Genomic DNA, 22,444 nt, shown 5'->3' on the forward strand with positions numbered 1-22,444 from the left:
CTAGGTGGGCCCCCCAGGAAAGCCTCTTGCCGGTGGTACTATAGTTTGTGAATCACTAATCTTTGGCCTCTCCAATTGTGTGGTGGGCTGGAACAAGGGATGCTCTGAGAAGTGCTGAGACATGGGCGGGTCCTGGGTATCAGGAGAGGTTCCCAAGGGAATCCCTGAGGAAAGTGGACATTTGCCCACCAGGACCTCCCTGTTCTGTCACCGGAGAACAAGTTTCCCTTCAGGTGCAGCAGCGGGGACATGGGGTAAAAGTCAGCATTAAACGGGGGGTGGGGGGGGTGGGGGGGTGGGGGGGGTGGGGGGGTAGAAGGAAGTGAAACTGATTTCTGAGAATGTTATTAGGTGTGGCTCTGTTCAGAATGCTGAGTGCTTTTTTTCTTTTTTCTTTTTCTCCAGGAAATGTTTATTGAGTCCAGGGGGAGACAATGGATTTTTCTTTTTAACTGAACTTATTCTGGTTCTGGGGAGCTGTCGGCCCGGTCTCCCATGTTATGTGTTGAGAAGCACATGAGCTATGCCTGGGATTAGGTTGATGCAGTCTGGATCCTAATCCTGCTGCCAGGAACCTGAGTGAAGGAGGGCCAGAAGTCAGTGTGGTGGGACCCTTCAAATGGCGAGGAGGCAGCTGGGTGGCTGGCTGGACCTCTTTATGGACATAAATCTGCCTGATGCTTTATTTATGACATCATTATACAAAGCTGTCTAATACTAATACCTCTGGTTTATTGAGTGCTTACTGCAGGCCAGGCCCTGTGCTAAGCACTTCCATGTGCCATTTCTCTTCTCAGAGGAACCTTCAGGTTCCTTGTAGCTCCTTCTCACAAATGTGGAAAAAGGAGGAGATGGGACTTTGCCTCCTGGGAGCCTGTTCCAAAGCTCCAGCACAGGCATGATTAGTTGAAGTCCTTAATTTCCTCCCTGTGCTGTATTTCCCTCGGTTACTTGCAAGTTAGTCTCAGCTATTGATGTGAGCTGCAGGAGGGGTGTCTGATACATGAAGATTGCTGGCATTTGCTGTTCCCAAGTGACCACTGAGTGCCAGTTAGACTGAGTCTCTGGGCAGGGTTATGTTTTTTTTTTTTTTTCTTTCTCCTGCCCCTATTTGTCCTTTTCTAGAAAAGCTTCAGAGGTGACAGGAAGGTGATTGGTTTCCCAGGTGAGGTTCTGGCTTGTCTGGATATGTTCAGTGCAGGTGTGATTGCAGAGACCTGGAAGAGGTGGGTCTGGTCTGGGGGCGTGGAAAGACAGATGGCTGTTGGATTTGAAGATGCTGAGGTATTCATTCACAAGTATAGCTCCAGTATGAAGACCTTGGTACAGAAGGGTCTGCATCCTGTGAGGACCTTCCTAAGCACTGTACACCCGTCATCAACCTGAACCTGCTGCCCTGCAGTCTGCCTCTATGGCATTTAAAAGCTTTACAGTTAATTTGGTAAACCTCTCTGAAGACTTTTCTAAGGTAGCAGTATTTGTTTTCCCTTTACACTATTCATGAAGGAAGGCACAGAAAGAGACAAGATGTTACTTTCTTGCTAGATCCCTGGTAGAGGTGGTGGCCTTCATTTGTGAAGCTGAGTTTGTACATGGGCTCTGTGTCTGTAAGCCAGGGACAACCAGAGCAGTAGGTTGCTCCAATTCTTCAGATCCTGGATTTTTTTTTCTGGCTCCATGTCTGGTCTTCAATTTATTGGCAAGGCTTTTCTTTTACTTACCAACCTTTCCAAGAAGGTCTGGCTTTTGCTGGAATTTTATCACTGTAAATTTTCAGATGGTACACGTCACCCTCTTAATCTAATTGAGCCAGCACATCATTGAGAAGACATCATTTTATTTGGGTGGTATTAGTTGCTATGGTTATTTGCTGAGACTAACAGTGCCTGTGCTCCCTCAGTCAGCTTTTTGAAAACTGCTCTCTCAGAACAACAAAGAGGTGTGCCTTGCTGTAAAAATATGCAAAATATAAAAATATACTCTCAACATCAAGAAAAGACAGAAAAGGTTCTTTAGTGTGGTTTCTGAGCTCCGGTTTAGCCCTTGGTTTTCAAATGACTTTTGTTTGTTTTTGTTTTCTGTTGTTGTTCTTTTCAGCCATGTGTGTCAAGCAGCAACTTGCTCTGGGTTCAGTGTGTATAGGGACTGTGCAAGATGCCTGCTAGTTCTGCTTCTGATACAAGTTCCATTATATTTGCAGCAGTTTACATTTTCTCCTGCATCCATCCTTCCAGAATCTCTTGAGATCTTGTATGTCATTATTGTGCTACAAGGACGGGCAGCTTTGGTCTCTGCTCTCAGGTCTTAGGTGGGAATCCAAACCCTAGTTCCAGAGAGTATGGTGCCTGGGCCAGCACCACTGGCATCCTCGGGGACCTCATGCGGGCATGCAGATTCCAGCTTTGGGGACTTCTGGATCAGAATGTGCATTGACAAGACACCACGGTGATTACAGTCAGGTCAATCTTGAGAAGCCCTGCCCTGGAGTGAAGGGCTTTCCACAGTCAAATCTGAGACTGGAGACTCAAGCCACGCATGCCCCCCCTCCTGCCACCTCCTGCTCTTGCCAGGCTTCTCACAGTACTTCTGCGGCCACCGTGAGAGAGAGGAACTCTTTTACTCCCCCTGGTCTCCTCAGCCCTAGTCTGGTTTGTTTCCCTGCAGACCCTTGGCCTAACCTGTATGCTTTCAGTTCTTCACTGTTGAGACAATTTTTCCCTTAGTCCGGGTTGTCCTAGAACTTGTGATTTCCCTGTCTTGGTCCTATGAGTTCTCCTCTTAATTTATCTTCTTTCTAAAACGTACTTATCTCAGGACAGTTCACAGAGAAGTCTGGCCTTCTCAGGAAGCCTAGCACCCCAGCCTTGTATGTTGGCCTGGTCCTTTATCTGTCTCATCTCTTTATCTGTCTCATGTGGGGCTGGGGCTGTTCCCACCCCCCCCCCCCCCCACACTCCCCGCTCCATCCTATGAAATAGACAAAAGGGATTTGATGACATCACCACCTCACCTTTCCTGCATTTTAAAGGCTCACTTGAACTAGATCAGTGTTTTAAGAAGAGACCCCAAACTGTTTTTTTTTTATGAGATGACATGCTAGGCAAGTGGTTTGCAGCTGCACTTAACTCCCAGTCCTCAAATGAGTTTCGCCTTGCTTTTCATCTGGGGTGAAATTATAAATTTGTACATGCCCTAAGATTTTATAAGCATCTGAAGAAAACCTTTAACTCTCAAATGGGTTTTTAGTAGTTCACTGGAATAGGGTTATTTGATTATTCTGGTGATCCAATGAGGCAAAAATGTTTAATTCTCATGCCACTCAAGGTTCCTTTTGGTTATCCTCTTCTCTCTAACCTGCCAGTGAAGTTTTGCCACTTTTAATTCGAAGGATACCTCTGGGGAGTGCATGTTGTCCTTATACTTTCATAGTCTCTTGGAAAGCTTGAGTAATTTGGCTGAAGGCACAGAGCTAGGAAATGGGAGACTTGGGGTTTGCATCTGCATTTGTGGAACCCAAGCAAGTCAAACCCTTGAAGTATGTGTGTGTGTGTGTGTGTGTGTGTGTGTGTGTGTGTGTGTGTGAGAGAGAGAGAGAGAGAGAGAGAGAGAGAGAGAGAGAGAGAGAGAGAGAGAGAGAGACTGACTGATTGACTGATGAATCAATGTGTACTTGAGCATCCTGGAAATACCCCATTTTTTTGTGCCCTCACTGAGTTAGCTTTCAGAATGCATTTCTTTGTTTTAACTAACCAAATGCCAGTTTTCCTTGAGGGACTTTGCCTGCACCAGACTTCTGCCTTATCATACCTTAGGACAACATGTGAATATAGCTTTCTAAATACAGTAACCACTTCTCTGTGTCCACTTCTACTTCATGGCTGGGTTCTTAGGAGTGGCTTTTTGCATAGTTGACCTGATATTGATTAAATCACTTGATGCCCTGGTCACAGCATTAGCAAGTGTTTACTAAGCACTTCATGTAACACACTGTCTTTTAACATGTTCTGGGCTGTGGATATAGCTTGGTGACAGAACCTAGTGCCTATCATGTGTGTGGCCCGCCCAAAAACAAAACCCTCAAACCTCACCCCAGCATGCTTTTATTCTCATGTAAAAGCCTAATCAGAGGGTCGAAAAGATGACTCAGTGGTTAAGAGCACTGGCTGTCTTCCAGAGGTCCTAAGTTCAATTCCACAGCAACTGCATGGTGGCTTGCAAACATCTAAAATGGGATCTGATAGTGTGCAGGCATACATGTAGACAGAACACTCATAAACGTAAAATATATAAACAAAAAATACAGTACAAAAATTAAAAGACTAGTCATTACCACTTAAATACAAGGATTGTTATGGGGATACACTAGTACTTCTTTTAAAATATGTAAAGCACATAAATAATATACACATATAGGTATATTTGTATAAATGAAAGGGTGCAATATATTAAAGCATATAAAGAATTGGGAATTATGGGTGCATTGATATACATCATCTATGTACATAATTCAGTGAATGTAATGACTATACTACTGATCACTCCTAAGAGGACTTGGCGTTTTCAGGAGGCAGCAGAGCTTCTCTGGTGGTACACATGCTCCTCATTGGCTGTCCAGTGGTCTGGGCACACAGGTCCAGATGGTGAGGTGTCCTCTGTCAATGGTTTCCCTTGCCTTGGCTTCTTGATCTCACAGCAAAGCAAAGATACATCAGAGTGTGTGTGTGTGTGTCCTAAAACAGTTCAGGGCAGCTCCTTAATAAAAGACCTCATCATTGTGGAAGCTGATCTTGTCAGTCTTCTGTGAAGACTTGGTTACAGTTTCTTCAGGGCATAAAGCGTGGCTTCCTCTGGTTAACATGGACGCCCTTCTGGTGGTTGATTCTGACCTTCTTTTGCAGCCCCCTTCTGTCTGTCCACCTGACCGTCAGTTTGTTTCTGGGTGCTCTCCCTCCTCTGTAGGTTTTTTCTCCACTGTGACTTCAGAACACCTTCCTGAGCCCCGCCTCCTGCCCCACACCTCCTGCCTACCTCATAGCCAAACAAGACTTGGCTCAAATGCCACTCCCTGCTTTTCTCTTTCCCCTTTGTGTTGTCTCTGTCTCTAGTGGCCCAGCTGAAATAATACCCCACTTGTACTTCTGTAGTTGCCCCGCCCCCTGATTGCCTTAGCACATGTTAACTTAATTTATGGCTTTGTATGTACAGATTAGAGCCTTCTACCTGGAATTCTCTTTAAGGATACGGGACGTGTATAAACCATCCTTTTATTTCTTCAAGTACACTGACATTAGAGCCTCAAGTATTTGAGTAAACTAGGCATTTAGAGCAAAGACGGACCGGATTGCTCATACTACAGATTGATTAACTTTGTGGTCCTCAGAAAGGTTAAACCTAACTGCAAAGTGGAGAAAAAAATACCTGATTTATAGATGGAACAGTTTAATCACTTGATTCATGCTCCACAGTTAGAAATGAGTCAATCAATGCACAATCATAGCTGTTTTGATGTGTATTAGTGTGTGGACTTCAGGCTCCTTCCTTTTAATTAAGGGTATTTCCATGTAAGTAGAATTTAATTCAATTCCCTCATATTGGGAAGAGTCATGCTCTTCCTTGTTCCACCTGATTTCATTTTTAGAATACACTCTGAGCATTTTATTAGCCTTAATACCCTGGTCCAAAACCAATTTCTTGTGGGTTAGTGTTGGTTGTGACCTCATTTAGGAAATACAGATTTAAGGAATGGCTTTAGGAAAATCACACGGATCTATAATCAGAGCACACATCATTTAACGTGGTCGGCTGATGTGCCTGTGGGTATGTCATCTGTTTCAGTGAGAGGAGAAATGTTCCAAGCTGATCCCAACTAAAACTGGAAGAATACACCATTCATGCTTGGCAGTGCTTCATACATACAACCCTTCCAGAATATTTCAGAGAGCATCCACCCTCTGAGTATTAGAGCATCTTTCCCACTGGAGGCCAGGATCCTTCTATCATTGGAACCAAGCATTCTCAGAATGTTTCCCTTCCAGTTAGCAAGTCTTCATCAAAAGGGACAGGATCTTCCCTAGGTACACTGTCTGATGTGGTTGATTGCCACCTAGTGGATGTAGGTAGCATCTCGTGTCACAGAGTCTAGGCAAATGCTTTTTGACTGGTTTTGAGATTCAGCATAGTCAGTTCTCTTGCTGATGGAAAGGAGGGATTCAGGCTGTAAAATGGCATTTAGCAAAAACTCTACCAGCTTTTCTCTCTACAGCTGAGCACACTGAACTGGGTGTAAAGCACTACATTCTGAGCCTGGGAAACCCTGTCTTCAGTGTGGTTTCTGTGAGAAGGGCTCTGGCTTCTAAGAACTCTTATTCCCACTGCTGACTGGAGGCTGAGGGATGTATTGGGCCTGGCATGTGGCTGTGACTGGCACTTAGTTTGCCTCTAGTGTATCTCTCTCGGTCCTTGGTAGAGAGAAAGTTTTGTTTTGATGCTCCTGCTGATGGTGGCCCTCCCTCCGGCCTTATGAGAACTGTCTTCCTTGACTTAGAGGAGGTGGTTCCATGTTAGTGCTAAGCACATTCGCACATTCCACATACATCTGGCTCCATTCAGATTCCCATTGGTCAAAGAGCTTTTATTGACTTACTTAATCTTTTTTTTTTTTTTCTCTTCAGCTGTAGTTGTTGGTTTTTACTCTTTTGGGGGCCTGTCACCCAACATCAAAATAAATCACACATGGAGGCTTATTCTTAATTATGAATATCCGGCCTTAGCTTGGCTTGTTTCTTGCCAGCTTTCCTTAACTTTAACCCATCTGTCTTTTGCCTCTGGGCTTTTACCCGTGTCTTTTTCTGTTTACCTTTTTTTCTTACCCCATGGCTTGCTGTGTAGCTGGGTGGCTGACCCCTGATGCCCTCCTCCTTCTCTGGCTACTTTCTCCTTTGCAGATTTCTCCTTCTATATATTCTCTTCCTGTCAGCCCTGCCTATTTCTCTCTCTTGCCTTGCTATTGGCCATTCAGCTCTTTATTAGACCATCAGGTGTTTTAACAGGCAAAATATCACAACTTCACAGAGTTAAACAAATGCAACATAAAAGTAACACACTTTAGAATAATATTCCCTAACATTCATCCAACATGGAGTTGGGAGTTTACCTTCAGCAAAGGCTGATGCATCTGTGGAGTATCCCATTTCTCTCTTCCATTGTTCTTTCTGTAGCATGCATGTTTTCACAGCCAGGCTTGAGCTGAGTTTTGGAGCTAGGCACCGAGGGTCACTATCCTGCTTGGTAGAACTCACTACCTTAAGGCACATTGCGGAGTTACATGAACTAACACAAAATTTCTGTGAAGGAGGATTTTCATAGTGTTCATTCAGGAAGTGAAAAATAGGGTCAGGTTTAGGTTGGTTAGAAAAGCCAATGAAGGCTTCTTGGAGGAAGGAACTTATGATCCGTAGGCACAGTGGCAGGAACTACCTAGGCTGGGGCAGCTGGAACCCAGAGCAGGAAGGAGGTGGCAGGTCACATTCTCAGGGTCTTTCAAGCCTTGAGAGGGCCTTTAGTCTTCTCTCTAGCTATCACAGGTATGACACAGTTGGGCAGAGAACTTGTTAAAGGGATGGCAGTAGAGAAGGCTGGGGCAACCATCGAGGCAAATAGTAATATCCATTTGGGATAGAGGGCATTGAAGGGTATGGGAGGAGCTGGCAAAATTAACAGGCTTGGAGACGAATATTGTGCATTAGGTTGACAAGCAGATGTCAACTTGAGTGGCAAGACAGGAGGCCCTTCTTTGTCCTTGGCTGATCTTAGAAGAGAATATACAGGGGAAGAGTTTGGATTTGACTGTTTAGAAATTCATTTGTGGGTGGAGATAAAGAGGAAATGGTAGCCCTTCAGGAACCATGTCTTTCTCTCAGCTCTCATGATGGGTCTTCTCTGGTGACTCTCAGGTACCTGTAAGTTGGCTTGTGTTGCTGTGTCCAAACAAGGCAGCAGAGCTGATTTTGGAGGTGACTGTCCAGGGTCTGAGGCACCTTTGGATGTTGTGAGATGAAACCACTCAGGGACATAGCAGATTTTGGAGGTGACTCTCCGGGGTCTGAGGCACCTTTGGATGTTGTGAGATGAAACCACTTAGGGATATAGCAGATTTTGGAGGTGACTGTCCAGGGTCTGAGGCACCTTTGGATGTTGTGAGATGAAACCACTCAGGGACTGGCTTCAGCATCATTCCAAATGCAGGATGGTGGGGCAGTGGAGGGAAACCTTAGCAAACATGGCCTGGGGACACTGGTGTTCTTGTGCTTTATATAGCCGGGAGGCCAAATCCTAGCAAGTTCTTACCTTAAGAGTCGCTTTTAAGAGCTGCAGTCACTCTGTATCTGGAGACAAAGATGTGACTAATGGAGATTCCTAAGGGTAGTTATACACAATAATTTGGAATAATTTAGAATAATTTGGAGGGCGCAGAAACACAGAATATACCAAAATGAAATATAATTACAAGGTTACCTTGAGTTCTTTATTATATGGGTGTATACAAGTGCGCACAGTTATGTTAAGTTTTATCCAAGGAGGGAGAATGAATTGACTGTGATGTCACTAATAAAGCTGTGTGAAATTAAGGTGGCTTTATAAAGTGTTTGAAAAATAATCTCACGCCTTCTGCGTTAAAGAAGCATCATGCTTGGGTTCAAGCCTCTCAAGTTTTGTACACAGGGGAATTTGCTGAGGCAGATCATGGCATCCCCAGGAAGGGAAGGGCTCCTTCCTCTGACCCAAGTGAGTAGAAGGGTTTGGGAGCAATCTCTCAAGGTCCAGGCTTGTAGCGGTTTCATATCCTTATTTTCTTTGTCTCCTAGCAGGTCTTGTATTTCTTGGATGTAGGCAGTGATCTCTTTGCTCTGCCCTGCCAGCATCCTGCTTTCCTGCCATAGCAGTTATGCATAGTAACCCTTATTGCCTCTGTTTGGCTCCTTGCTGGGTCTTGTGCTGCCTGAACATGAACCAGCGAGGTTATATGAGCAGGGACCACAATGCATGGCACACACCCAGCCCTAGCACCAGCCCTCCTTGAGTCTTTACTGGAATGTGCATGGTTGGGTCTTGTTTACATAGTAGTGAAAGCTCCATATGCCTTTTGAGAGCGGTATGGCCAGAGTGATGATTTACATCAAGATAATAACTAATACTTTTGTGTTGAAAGAGGCAAGAGGCAATGATTTTTGAGCATTCTTACTTTATGTCTTACCATTGTACCAAATACCACAGAGGGACTGTCTTAATGGGGGTGAGCAATATCGAATCCCCACATATTCCAGGGACTTCAGTCCAGAGGACTGATGAGTTACAAGTGTGCAGAGTGCTTGTATAGTAGGTCTCCCTCACTTGTGGGGTGACCTCCCAGGCGCTATCTAATGACTGACACTTTGTAACTCATCTGGGGTCAGTTAACATAGCTAATAAATAGGTAAGTTGAAACCTGAACCCAGCTTCCAAAGCTGGTTGCGGTGGAAGCAAGAGTTTGGGATTGATCATTCTATGAACAGAGTCTCATAGGATGCATGTGGAGAAAGGTAGTTCCACGCAAGCTGGAGATGCTGTGCTTCAGGCCAGGTGCAGATTGAGCAAGCAAAACAACAGGTGTCTCCTGTAGTTTCCCTGAAAGGCTTCTCTACCAGGTCCAAGGTAAGCTCCTTCCCAGGTTCCAGGCTCTGGAATTCTCATTCCATTCAGTTATGCTCCCTGGCCCGGAGCCCTGTATTGACTCCATTACTGCTCATTACCTCATCTTCCACCAGGCCCAGATCTAGCCTCTCCATCTGCTGTGGGCCAACAGGCAGTGAAATCAGGGTGCTTTCTGCCTGTCACCTGGCAAGGCAGCACTTTTAGAAGGGCCCACAGAGGCCCCGTTGTTCCTCAGGAGCTGGTCCTTCACCCTTGTTGGCAGCTGCTGGCAGCACAACCTTTCAGGTGCATTGGAAACCTTCCCAAACTCAGTCTGCATTTCCCTTTTTTCTACTTGAGGTGATCTTTAGGGTAACTCTTTCTTGTCCTGCTGGGGAGACAGAGGACTGTCTGCAGGAGGTGAAGTGATCCTACTCACAGTGTTTGCTCAGGCCTTGTTTTGTGAGCTCTGATTGGGGGCACGTTTGGACCAAAATGCGACTGCATACAGCCACACTCACATTTGTTGTGCTTTGAGGCTCCTGGGGTCCTTTGCTTCCACTTTGAAATAAATAACATCCTTTCTTTTTCCTCTCTGGCCTGTCCAGAGTCTCGAGTTTCCTTCCTCCCCACGGCGTTCTGTTAGGCTTGCCAGGAGTGAACTGTGTTCTGAAGGAGACCCTCCTCTTCTGAGAGAAGCCTCGTTCCCTGCTGTCATATGTGGACGATGATTTATCCAGGACTCTTCCGTGAAAGCGTCTGTGCCAGGGAGGGGTTTGAAACTGGATCCTGTGTTCTCTTCCACCCCGCATGCCGAGCCTCCCATTGTGTTGTACAACAGGCTGCTTTGCCTGGGACCCATGCCCTCTGAGCTGTGGGAAGGAGGTTCAGGAGCTAGTCAGTAGCATGAGATCCAGACTGAGAACAGCAGCTTCCCCTGGGCCTGGCGACCCTCTACGGACAGCTCTGGCTTGGGAGGGCCACTAGGGGCTGAGTTTGTAAATCATGCCTCTTCGTCATTATTCAGCAAACTCTCAGCAGATCGCACTGCACATACCAGAAGAGACAAGCCAAGCACAATCAAGTGATGAGAATCATCAGCCTTAAGGGAGAAAATGGGAGCTAAAGAAGGAAGTGCCGAGGGTCAAGGATACTTTCAAAAAAACAACTGTTTTGAAATTACAATATAATTACCTCATTTTTCCTCCCCTCCCTCCCTTTAACACCTCCCATGTGCCCTGCTTGTTTTCTCTCAAATTTATGGCCTCTTTTTCTTTAGTTATTGATACACACACACACACACACACACACACACACACACACACCCTCAAAAAAGCTAAAAAATAAATCTACCATATGACCCAGCTATAATACTCCTTGGGCATATGCCCGAAAGACTCGGCATCCTTTATTTCAGATAGTTTCTCAGCCATGTTCATTACTGCTCTATTCACAATAACGAGGGAATGGAAACAACCTAAATGACCTTCCACTGAGGGAAGGGAGGCTTCTATTTAGCGAGTCACATTGATCTGGGAAGCCAGAACCTCCCATCTTATTAAATCCAGGCCTTGTTACGAGTTATGCCTCCTATTACCCTCTGCTGGGAGTTGGAACTTAATGCCATTTCCCCTCAATGAGGGGAGCCTGGATAGATGGTAATTTGAATGATTAGCCTAATCTGCAGGAAGGCTGCCTGTGGAATTAAGTTAAGCACGCTGTACTGAGCAGCCTTGTCTGTCAGGCCACTTAAAGGTACCTTGGTGATTTTATGCCCTGAACAGAAGCTGAGGGCTCAGGAAGGATCATTGGCTTTTATTACTGTCTTAAAGGAAAGTTTAGTTTTTAAATTTGACAAGGGCCCCAGAGAGTTTTCATTATAGATACCATGTGTGGGGTTGGCTTCTTAAGAAAATCCCCATATAAAACATCGCCAGGCCTTCATTCTTCTGGTGACGATGGAAAATGGCTCAGATGGAAATTTGTCAAGCTGTGGACTAATGGAAATGGGTCTGAGAACTTGGCCCTTGTCTGTCTTTAGCTGGAAGAGGAAGCGAGGTGTGTTCATGCCTTGAGACAGGGCAACAGAGGCTCTTCCTGCTTTCTCTTTTGGATCTACAGAATGTGTTAGAGTCGCATATGGGGACAGCTGAATGAGCGAGCGCATCGAAGGTGTGGTAGCATGCACCTGTAGGCTATGGGGACTGATGTTGCTTCTGATCCAGGGCTTCCTCCCTGTTCTCCTGAAGTGGTGATATTCCCATGTGTCACATGGAGATGATAGGTCTCAGTGTGTTTGGAGGAAGCAGACATAGGATTAAAAATTGTATGTATGTATGTATGTATGTATGTATGTATGTATACACCTCCATTGTGGTGCTGGGAATCAAACCCAGGGCTTGGTGTGCTAGGCTAGCACTTTACCACTGAATTTTATCTTTATCCCATAGGATTTGAATTGTTAAAGCAATTGCAATAAAAATGTTTGGAGCCAATCAATACTTTATATCAAGTGTTATTATATAAAAAGGTATTTACTATTTTGGGTTAACATTTCTTCTGTGAAATGGTCTCAGGAACAAACCTTGCTAACTGTACCCAGAAGGACTTAAAAAGGGCAACAACTAGGAAGGCCAATTTAATTTCATTAATTTCTGTTTTCTTCTTTTTCTTGTTAGATTTGTCTTCAGCAAAGCGGAAGTTTGCAGATTCCTTAAATGAATTTAAATTTCAGTGTATAGGAGATGCAGAAACAGATGATGAGATGTGTATAGGTAAGTCATGACCTCCTGGAAGATGGAAACATTTGCTGTTCTTTCCAGCAAGCCTTCTCCTGGGCTAAGAGGCCTATTCGTGAGGGTAGAAATCCAGTGGGTAGTGGAAGGCACAGAGAGGAAAGTCGGGGTGGGGCTTCTCCTTGTGCTGGCCTCACTCCCTGTCCAGTGGCAGGAGGAGTCGGGAGTTCTGCGAGGATGCTCCTGTCCACCTTCCTTCAGTGTCCTGGCTGGTTTTGTGACACTCTCCTTTTTCCCCTTAACCCAACCACAGTGCTGAGAACCCAGGAGTGAATTCAGCTGATGAAGAGAATTGGATCAAGGTTTCACAGCGTTAGCTAATGGACTGAGATGAGAAGGGTGCTATGTTTTAGTTGACTTTTTATTTTAAACTCAATTACCATGTAAGTGGAACTTATCTCAAGTTCTAGTTTGTTTGTTTTTTTCTTTAAACATTTCACAAATTTGATCTAGTGGCCTTCCATCTTGGCCTGGTAACACTTGGCTGGAGCCATATGACTGTCACTGTCTGCAGAGCGGGAGCAGCTCAGTGGCCGGCTCGCTGTGTCCCCACCTCTCTCCTCTAGTTTCCTTACTGGGGGACGGAGGTGAGCTTCTGTACATCACCATGCTGCCTCCCTCCTTACTGCCCCCTGCTCTCTTCCATAGGCAGCTCTGAGCACAGTGCATTGGGGCAGTCAAGACTCATCACTTTGCTAGGGCTCATATTCTTTTTTTTCTTTCTTTCTTTCTTATATTGGGCATCTTGGTTGATGCCATAAAGGGAGGAAGAACTAAGAAGAATTGGAGCTGGGATTGTAGCCCAATGGTAGAGCATGTACTTAGTGTGTGTGGGGCTCTGGGTTCAATTTCCAATACCAAAGAAATAAAAAGAACTGAGAAAGTTAAGGTTGCTCAGATGATTTTTAGTCTCTTGTCAAGCGGAACACGAGGATCTGTTTGGTATGAGCAAAGACATCTGGGAAGTAGCTGAGGGCAATGAAAATGTGTCCTTGTAAGTCATGATGCTTTCCCAGTATTGCCCAAGTACCCCAGTGACCCGGGGCTACTTCACTAAGTGCCTGTTGCCTTCATGAAGGATTCTGGCAAAGACCATCTGAGTTTGACTGTGGTGCTGCAGGCTGCATTCCATTAATGAGTGGCTTCCGAACTCAGGGAGAAGGAACCCAAGGAGATGCCAGAGATGTGGCTTCTGTTGCCCGCAGAACTATTTGTCTAGTTGTCATGCCAAAGAAAAGGTTGGATTCTGATGCAGCCCAGCAACAAAGATTGAAGAGGTTGAATCCTGGACAGGAAATCCTTCAACTCCTTAGTGGAACTCTGCCCCTTCCAGCCTCAGGGCTGGCTGGGAGCCTGCCAGCATCTCAGCAGTCCTGGGAACTCTCAGGAAGAGGCGGCTCTTTTCCTTAGAGAAATCCTCTAGCTGCTGTTCCAGGTGCAATTAACCTGCGTTTCTGGGTCATCCTGTCTTTAGTGGTTGACTTTGGGCATCTGTGTGCATAAGGAATTTAAATCCGTAAGTTGCTTTTACACAACCATCATTCTGCTTTCAGTTCATGGCTTCTTTCTTTTTTCCAGCGAGATCTTTGCAAGAATTTGCCACTGTTCTCAGGAATCTTGAAGATGAGCGGAGTCGCATGGTGAGTATCCTCGGCGCTCTTGGTCCCTGACGGTCTATGTGCATTAAGAGAGCAAAGAATTTGCTGTCAGAAGAACCAGGTTTAAGTTGAGACTGCCTCTGGAGTACTCTGAGGCTGTGAACTTTTGCAGAATTTGAAGCTTTCTGTGAACGTTAAAGAATAACTGCTGCGTAACTTTGGAAGAGTATCAGCATTCTCAAGGTTCACTGTGGGTCTGGGGAGATCATTCAGTCAGTAAGGCACTTGCTGCATAAGCTCGGGGACCTGAGGTCAGATCCCCAGCACCCATGTAGCAAGCTGAGTTCAGCGGTGCAGGCCTGTAATCTCTAGGGTTTGCTGGCCAGTCAGTCTGTCCAAATTGGTGAGTTCCTGGTTCAGTAGAAGACTCTTTCAAAAAGTAAGGTGGCAAAGTGGACGAATAATTGAGGAATAACATTAATGTCAACCTTTGGCACACATAGAAGCATGTACACACACACACACACACACACACACACACACACACACACACACACACAGAGACACGCACACACACCATGCACTCACGCACACACAACTTTAGGGTGGTGCTTTTGACTGAGTTAACTTTCAGGAACCTGGCTGAACGAGGAAGCATGTGTCCCAGTCTTCTTCTCCATGCCTTATTAAACCCATCCAGTGGCCATTTGAGGGAAGACATTGCTGCTTCACTCTAACCCCAAGGCACCTGCCACATAGCTGGCAGCCAGAAAATGCAACCTGGCAAAGGAATGTGACTGTGAGAGCTCCTCGGAGAGACACTCTGCAAATTCAAGAAGCCCATGCTAACCTCTAGGTTCCAACACAGTGCTTTCAAACCAGCATCTGCTGTGAAGTCTTTCCGTGTTAATGGGTGGGGTTCCTCTGCAGTTCCCTCACCCCCCAGGTAGTGTTCTGATCAGAAGCCAGCAGGCTTCACACTGGCTTGTACCTGGGGTCGGGGTAGGGGCTCATCTCCAGGTAGGCTGTGCTAGAAGGATGCCCAAATTGGAGTGTTTTCCTTCTCTTTCTGTAGCAGTTGCTGACAGCATGAGCATGGTGCAGGCAGAGCCTGTCCTGTTCTCTGTAGCTCTTGTGATAACTCTGACGTCCAGTCGGTGTAGTAGAGTATTCTTTTAAGATGTGTTACTTTGTTTATGTTGCATTTGTTTAACTCTGTGAAGCTGTGTTACTGTGCAGGAGAAAGGATAGGTGGGGCTGGCAGGAAGAGAGAATGTATAGAAGGAGAAATCTGGGAGGGGAGAAGAGAAAAGAGATGAGAAGAAGAAGAAGGAGAAGAAGGAGAAGAAGAAGAAGAAGGAGAAGAAGAAGGAGGAGAAGGAGGAGAAGGAGGAGAAGGAGGAGAAGGAGGAGAAGAAGGAGAAGAAGGAGAAGAAGAAGGAGAAGAAGGAGAAGAAGGAGAAGGAGAAGGAGGAGAAGGAGGAGAAGGAGGAGAAGGAGGAGAAGGAGGAGAAGGAGGAGAAGGAGGAGAAGGAGGAGAAGAAGGAGAAGGAGAAGAAGAAGAAGAAGAAGAAGAAGAAGAAGAAGAAGAAGAAGAAGAAGAAGAAGAAGAAGAAGAAGAAGAAAAAGAAGAAGAAGAAGTAGTAATAGTAGTAGTAGTAGTAGTAGTAGTAGTAGTAGTAGTAGTAGTAGAAGTAGTCAGAGGAGGAGGACATCAGGGGCCAGCCACCCAGCTACACAGCAAGCCACAGAGTAAGATTATGATTTACTGAAGTAAGAGAATGGGAAAAGCCCAGAGGCAAAAGGTAGATGGGATAATTTAAAGTTAAGGAAGACTGGCAAGAAACTAAGCCAAGCTAAGGCTGGATATTCATAAGTAATAAGACTCCATGTGTGATTTATTTGGGTGACAGGCCTCCCAAAGGAGTAAAATACCACCAACAACAACACATCCATGTCATCCCCATCTTCCAGATGAAGATACTGAGGTTTTCAGGGGCCAAGTGGCCTGTCTGGGCTCACATGGTTAATAAGTTGCGCAGTTTCGATTCAAACCCAAATTGGCATTGCACCAGAAGATGTGGGAATTACTTTAAAGCTCTCAGGAGTGCAGAAGCCCCCCACCCTGCCTGGCAGAGGCCCCCCCTCTTCTGACTCCTGACTGCTGTTCGCTTGAACAGGTATTGCAGCGTTAGTGCCATGGCAGGTGTGGTGGTGGGTAGAAGGAGGCGAAAGCTTGAGTGTGCTCATGCTGGTTCCTGAGAAAGGGAAATGGCTCTTGTGAGTCTGATTCAGGGTCGTGTCAATATTTGGGGGTAGGGGGTGTGCTAAGCAAATCGCCATGAATACCCTGCAAATTGCTGTGGCCTGTGGTAGGGGAACAATGACTGGATTATACTCTTTTCAACTTGCCTCTGCAATTTTATTATTACTCTCTGCTGTCTGCCTCTGAGTATCTGGCTGTCACAAGCCTCTTCCCACCCTGCTCACCCTGGGACAGCTTTATCATCAGTTCAGCTCAGTGCAGCAAAGCTGTACCCTTTTGGAGGAGCCATGGTTCTCTGGGATATTTGGCCATCCATTGTGTTTTCTCAACATTTGGTTCATTCCTCGGATTCTCCATTTACCACATGTGTCTGGACAATTACTGCAGGCATCTGTGTGGCTAGTAAATGTGAGTTCCTTGAGGGCAGAGAAGGGTCTCTGCGCTTTACCATTAGTGCCGTTCCTCCTTACTGTCTGCAGTCTCTCTTTTGGCAGATGAGAACACAGGTCTTGTCGAGACGGATAGTGCTAACAGTACCGGGATGAGGGCTGGTTGTCCTGCTTCCCATGGGAGCACCTGAGTGCTAGTGTATTGCAGGTCTCCTTAGGGCTAGCATCTCAGCATGGGTGCTCGCTGGGATAACCTGAGGGACTTCACAAACACTGATGTCTGGAATCAGGACCAGGGATTGAGTTATTGGTCTAAAGCATGGCCTGGCTACCGGGGTTTGTAAAAGCTCCTCTGGGAATTCTCGTGTGCAGCTGAGGTTGACAGCCACCCGTCGACTGCCTCAGCACACCTTTGTGAACTGCAGAAACTTGCAGTCGATTCATGGGAAGGACCCACATAAACCAATTAGACAATACCGGTTAGCAGTAAAAATCAGGTAAGTTCGATACTGTTGCCACACTGCAGTGTTAAAATGTACTGTACAGAGGTAAGTGCTTTCAAAATTAAGAAACAGGCAAATGGGAGTAAATATAGACCCACCCTTTTCTGTCCCTCATATTGTCCAGGCAATTCTTTACTGTGTCCGTCCAGAGTCTCTGGTATTTACTGTGTTGTTGCCATTGTGAAGGGCATGCATATGATTTAGAGAACATAATGCTTTGTTGAAGTGAGATTCCTGAAATAATTAGTTGAGAGAAGAGTGAGCAATGAGTAAAGATCGTAAAATATTTCACTGCTTTAGAAAAGACTATAGAATCTTAGAGCCAGAGTAGTTCAGCCCCCTCATTTTTTTTTTTTTTTTGATTAGGAAATTAGAGTCCAGAGAATTTAAATGTTTTGTTCATGGCCACATACTTGGCAGCTTGTCAAGAAGTCATCCATTCACTCATTTGGTCATTCAGAAGTGTTTGAGCCTTTGTTTCTGATTTCTTCCATGCTTTGGGAATACTGGGGATGAGTGAGTGTTTTCAGAGGTGGTGTCTGTGTCGGTAGAGAGTAAGTACTGAGCCAGAAAACTACCTCGCCTGTGTGTTCTGAAAGTCTGGGTTTATGGACAACTTCTCTGAATTACAGTTTTGGAGGTCTCCACAGAGAAGTGGCATTTAAATGGAAACTTTACTATAATCTGTACAAGAGCATCCGAGGGAACAGACAGAGACAAAGGTCCCAAGGTAGGGCAGATTTGGTGCATTTGAGGTCCACTGGTATGGCAGTGAATCAGTGTGGGAACAGATGATTGAGCCCTGTCCAATGCAGTTGTCAGGCAGCCAGTGGTCAGGAGGCAGAGGTCCCTGCCCCAGTTAATTCCCTGAGGAACTCATCATGCTTGAAAGGTCTTTTCCATAGATGTTCAAAGGTGTTTTGGATTTTAACAGAGACTCACTGTTGACTACTTTGCCTGTAGCTTGGGTGAATGCTGAACTTAGGTCACTTGAAGCTTGAAACTTAGACTGCCTGTTACCAGGTTCCTATAACCGTAAGTGGTTGCCTACCCTTTAGATTCACTTCTTTTAGAGCTCAGAAGGCTGAGGTTTAGAGGACTATAAGTCCCAGGCTGTCCTGGGCCACACAGTGAGACTGTCGCCAACAACAGTGAACTCTTCACAGGAGGAAGGTCCCGTCTGGAGTTGCTGAGCAGATTCTCTTAGAAGGGGCTGTTATACAATGGCACCCGGACTGTATTGCTCAGGTTTTATCCAGAGGCCTCTGGGGAGAGGGCACATGTGGACGAACAGCTGTACTTCATGGCTAATCTTGCCTTTGCCGTCTGCTTTTCTTCATCAGATTGAGAATGCCAGCGAGGTGCTCATCACACCCTTGGAGAAGTTTCGAAAGGAGCAGATCGGGGCTGCCAGGGTGAGGAGTTTGCAAACTTGGTTCTTGTGCTTTAGGGTGGAGCCTGAAGACCGCAGCACTTCCCCCAGTTCCAGCACATCCTCCCAGACAAGGCCACAGCCCAGCTTCTCTGCATTTGCAAGTGGCTGGAGTGCAGCCCTCTGTGGCCACCATCAGCAGCCACCCCAATGTTTTGTTACCTGATTGTTTGGTGCTAATTCATAAACGACTCAAGGTAGAGGCACTGCCTCTTTGTGCTAGGTGGCTGTGTGCCTGGACATTTGGCTGACTGGCTGGTCTACTCATCTTTTGTGTAGTTGTGAGTGTGGAGGAGGACCAAACTTGCATTTAAGCAGTTATGAACTAGGCCTTGGGGACACAGGGACTTCTCATAAGTCTCATTAAATAAAGTACATTATAGTCTGATGATGGTTTCCCTTCCCCCAACTCCCCCCTGATTCTCCCCATATCACCACCCACTCAAATTACAACTTTTTCTTTGTTATTAAAGAACAGACAACTAAAAAACAAAACAACCTCCCCTAAACCCCAAAACAAATAAACCAGAATAGAAGAAAACAAACAGGAGGAAAAAAAAGAACAAAAGAGACACAGACACAGACACACACATACACATACATACAAACACACACACACACAGAGACACACACACAGAGACACACAGACACACACAGACACACACACACATGCACGAACACTTAGAAATCCCATAAAACCTCAAGATCAGAAACCTTAATATATAAATAACTTGTAAGGCCAAAAAAAAAAAAAAAAAAAGATCAGACAAAGCATTGTGAGACAAAACCCCTCCAGAAGTACCACTGAGCTTCTTTTGTGTTGTCCATCTACTGTTGTGCCCGGCCCTGACCTTGAGTGTGGTTGGTATACCCAGTGAGAGTATGTTGGAGCAAACTACTTTTTGTAGTGTGTTACCAGAAGAGGGCAGAGGGAAGCCTGTTCCCATGCCTTGAGTTAAGTCACTAGCTAAACTAGCTGGCTGACTTCCAGCAGAGTGTTAGAGGCCCCCTGCAGGGGAGATGTTTTCATCCTAATCAATGGCAGCAAAAGGCTGTCTGCCCCACATTTTCCTGATGTTCTAGAGCTGTCATGAATTCAAACACAGCCCCTTGAACCGGCTGCAGGGGAGGTGGGGGTGTTGAGGCAATGCCACACTTACTGTAGATTTTGCATTGAAAACTGTCCTAGAGAAGTCATCTAAAAGAGAGCTTCTTGCTCTCCCCGTAGCCTCTCTGCCTTCCGGTTCCTCCCTCCAGCTTTCTAGAAATAGACATGCCTACTGAAAGGGGTGATACTTGGTCAAGGCTTTAGAGGATGCTTGGCCTTAGTTTGAAGGGAAGGCCATGGAAGGATTTTTCTCCTAGTGTACAGTGGATTTGTACCCATTGACATTTAGGAAGAAAGAAGTATGCATTGGTTTTGTTTCAGAGATGAAGGAACACAGAATTTGAAGTCTTGTTCTCCTAAGACTCTTGTCCAGGACTGAACCTCTCTGTGATATTTGAGAATATATGGCCACTGAACTCTTAGTGGTTCAGGGAGCAGCCTTCTCTTGCGTGGCCTGGGCCTGTATTTTCCTGTGTCCAGACACCCGTGGCAGAGGCTCCTGTCAAGCTGTGGCAAGGCAGAGCTGACCTGCCTGTCATCTTTACATTGGCTACTTCTTCTGGAAAGCACAGACACCCTCCCACGCTGGCTGGCCCTTCTCTGTATTGTTTTGCGAGTTGCCATGGTTGCCAGGGAGGAGCAGCGCAGTGATCCTGTGACAGGAACATGCACCTTTGCCCACAGGTGGGACGTGTGCCACTGTTCTAAGCTTCTCCCAGGCATGCCGAGTCTCTTAGTCACCAAAGCATTAATGATTCATTTTAATGTTTGGGCTGATTTCTCATCCGTCCTCCTTTGTCATTTCTTGTTTTCTTTTCCAGTGTGTTGTGTCCCTCTCTACCATTCCACCCACCCACACATTTATATCATAGTATTACGTGAATTTAAGAGAGAACCAAGCGGAAAGGCAGCCCAGGGAGGCACCTCAGAGACACCCAAAGAGCCAGCAGGGCTCTTCACCTGTTTCGGGTGGCCAGCAGCTTGTTCCTGAACCCTGCCTTTTTGATGCTAAAATTATTTTTTTCCTTCCTCTGTTGCCTCTCTTCTCTGCTGCTGCTTTGGTTGCTATAACAACCTGTTGCACAGGGGTCCATGGGAAAGCTGCCAGGAAGGGGGGTTTACCTTCGATTCTCTTTGTTGCTGTTGTGATCTAATACCCTGACAGAAGCAGCTGAAGGAAAAGGGCTCAATTCAGCTCACAGTTCCAGGAAAGAGTGCACCGCGAGTCACGGGGGAAGAGCTTGGGGCAGCTGTGGTCCCGTCTCATGAGTGCCTGCTCCTCCTCAGGTCCTCTCTCTGGATGACGCAGGACCCTAGTCTGACTGCTGCATCCCTCAGTTAGCACAGTCAAGATAATCCGCCATAGGATTATCAGGAAAATCAGCCTGCCTTCCAGGTGATTCCAGGTTTTGTCAAATTGACAACTAGCACCAACCGTAATAGGACCCTTGGGTTTTCTTGTGTTAGAGGCTGCTCAGGAATAAAGTGTGACTTCAGATCTTGACGTAACCGTGGCCCTAAGTTTATGTTTCTGAAGTGAGCAAGTTGGCTTCTTCTGCCCAGGAGGTGGAGTGGTAATGCTGTGCTCTGTAGTGAAAGTAGAATAGACATCTGACCGTGGTGGGTAAGAGTGGGCCCAGAGCTTGGCTGCTTGTTCCAGATTTTACTTCGGCAACTTGCCTGTGAACTTGGGAGCTTTCTAAACCTCCACATCCCTATTTCTTCGTCTTTAAAAAGGGATAATAAAACTTTACCCCATAGCGTTCCTAAGAATCAGTGAGTGCATTCATCTAAGGTACTTAAAGTAGTATGTGTCCTGTAGCTGTTCGAACAGAAGGACAGTGCTCGTCATGTAGTCATTCATCTGTGGTTCTGACGTTGGGTACACATAAGTCATTAAGAGTACATGAGACGGACTGGAGAGGTGGCTCAGTGGGTAAGTGTGCAGTTTGCTTTTGCAGAGGACCTGAGTTTCGTTTTAGGATCCATACTGGGCTGCTCACAGCTGCCTATAATTCCAGCTCCAGGGTATCTGATGCCCTCCTCTGGCCTCTAAGAGAAACATTCCCATGTATAAACCCATGTACAGATACACACACATATATACATAGTTAAAAACAAACATAAAATAATATATGCAAGAGCCCAGCACTATATTCTGCAGTTAGGGTTAGTGGATGACAAGCAGATATGGTTGTCCTGGCTGAGAGGAAGGTGTCAGGCACAAAGCTAAATGTCTAATTCCAAACCGTGGTGTGTGCTTAGGGAAGGTTACCTTGGTCAAGCTGAGACTTACAAGTCAAATGCTGCATTGGATGAAAAGGAAGTGGTCGCCAGTGACAAGTACCTTATCACCATCAGCTCCACCACCACGTCACCATTTCCATCACTACTGTCATCACCGGTGACAAGTACCTTATCACCATCAGCACCACCACCACGTCACCATTTCCATCACTACTGTCATCACCGGTGACAAGTACCTTATCACCATCAGCACCACCACCACGTCACCATTTCCATCACTACTGTCATCACCGGTGACAAGTACCTTATCACCATCAGCTCCACCACCATGTCACCATTTCCATCACTACTGTCATCACCGGTGACAAGTACCTTATCACCATCAGCTCCACCACCATGTCACCATTTCCATCACTACTGTCATCACCGGTGACAAG

At 45.9% G+C, this 22,444-nt stretch overlaps 1 protein-coding gene across 4 annotated transcripts in view; it reads left to right on the forward strand.

Annotated features, from left to right (window-relative positions):
• Positions 1-22,444, forward strand: part of Arhgap26 (Rho GTPase activating protein 26) — a 391,848-nt gene that overhangs the window by 92,039 nt on the left and 277,365 nt on the right. For all 4 annotated transcript variants that reach the window (XM_042264260.2, XM_042264261.2, XM_042264262.2 and 1 more), the window contains exons 2-4: positions 12,348-12,443; positions 14,043-14,104; positions 18,564-18,635. In XM_042264260.2, coding sequence (XP_042120194.2) covers positions 12,348-12,443; positions 14,043-14,104; positions 18,564-18,635 — 230 coding nt within the window. The remainder of the gene's footprint in view (positions 1-12,347; positions 12,444-14,042; positions 14,105-18,563; positions 18,636-22,444) is intronic.

The sequence above is a fragment of the Peromyscus maniculatus genome, chromosome 19 (genome assembly GCF_049852395.1).
Source record: "Peromyscus maniculatus bairdii isolate BWxNUB_F1_BW_parent chromosome 19, HU_Pman_BW_mat_3.1, whole genome shotgun sequence".
Classification (NCBI taxonomy): domain Eukaryota; kingdom Metazoa; phylum Chordata; class Mammalia; order Rodentia; family Cricetidae; genus Peromyscus; species Peromyscus maniculatus.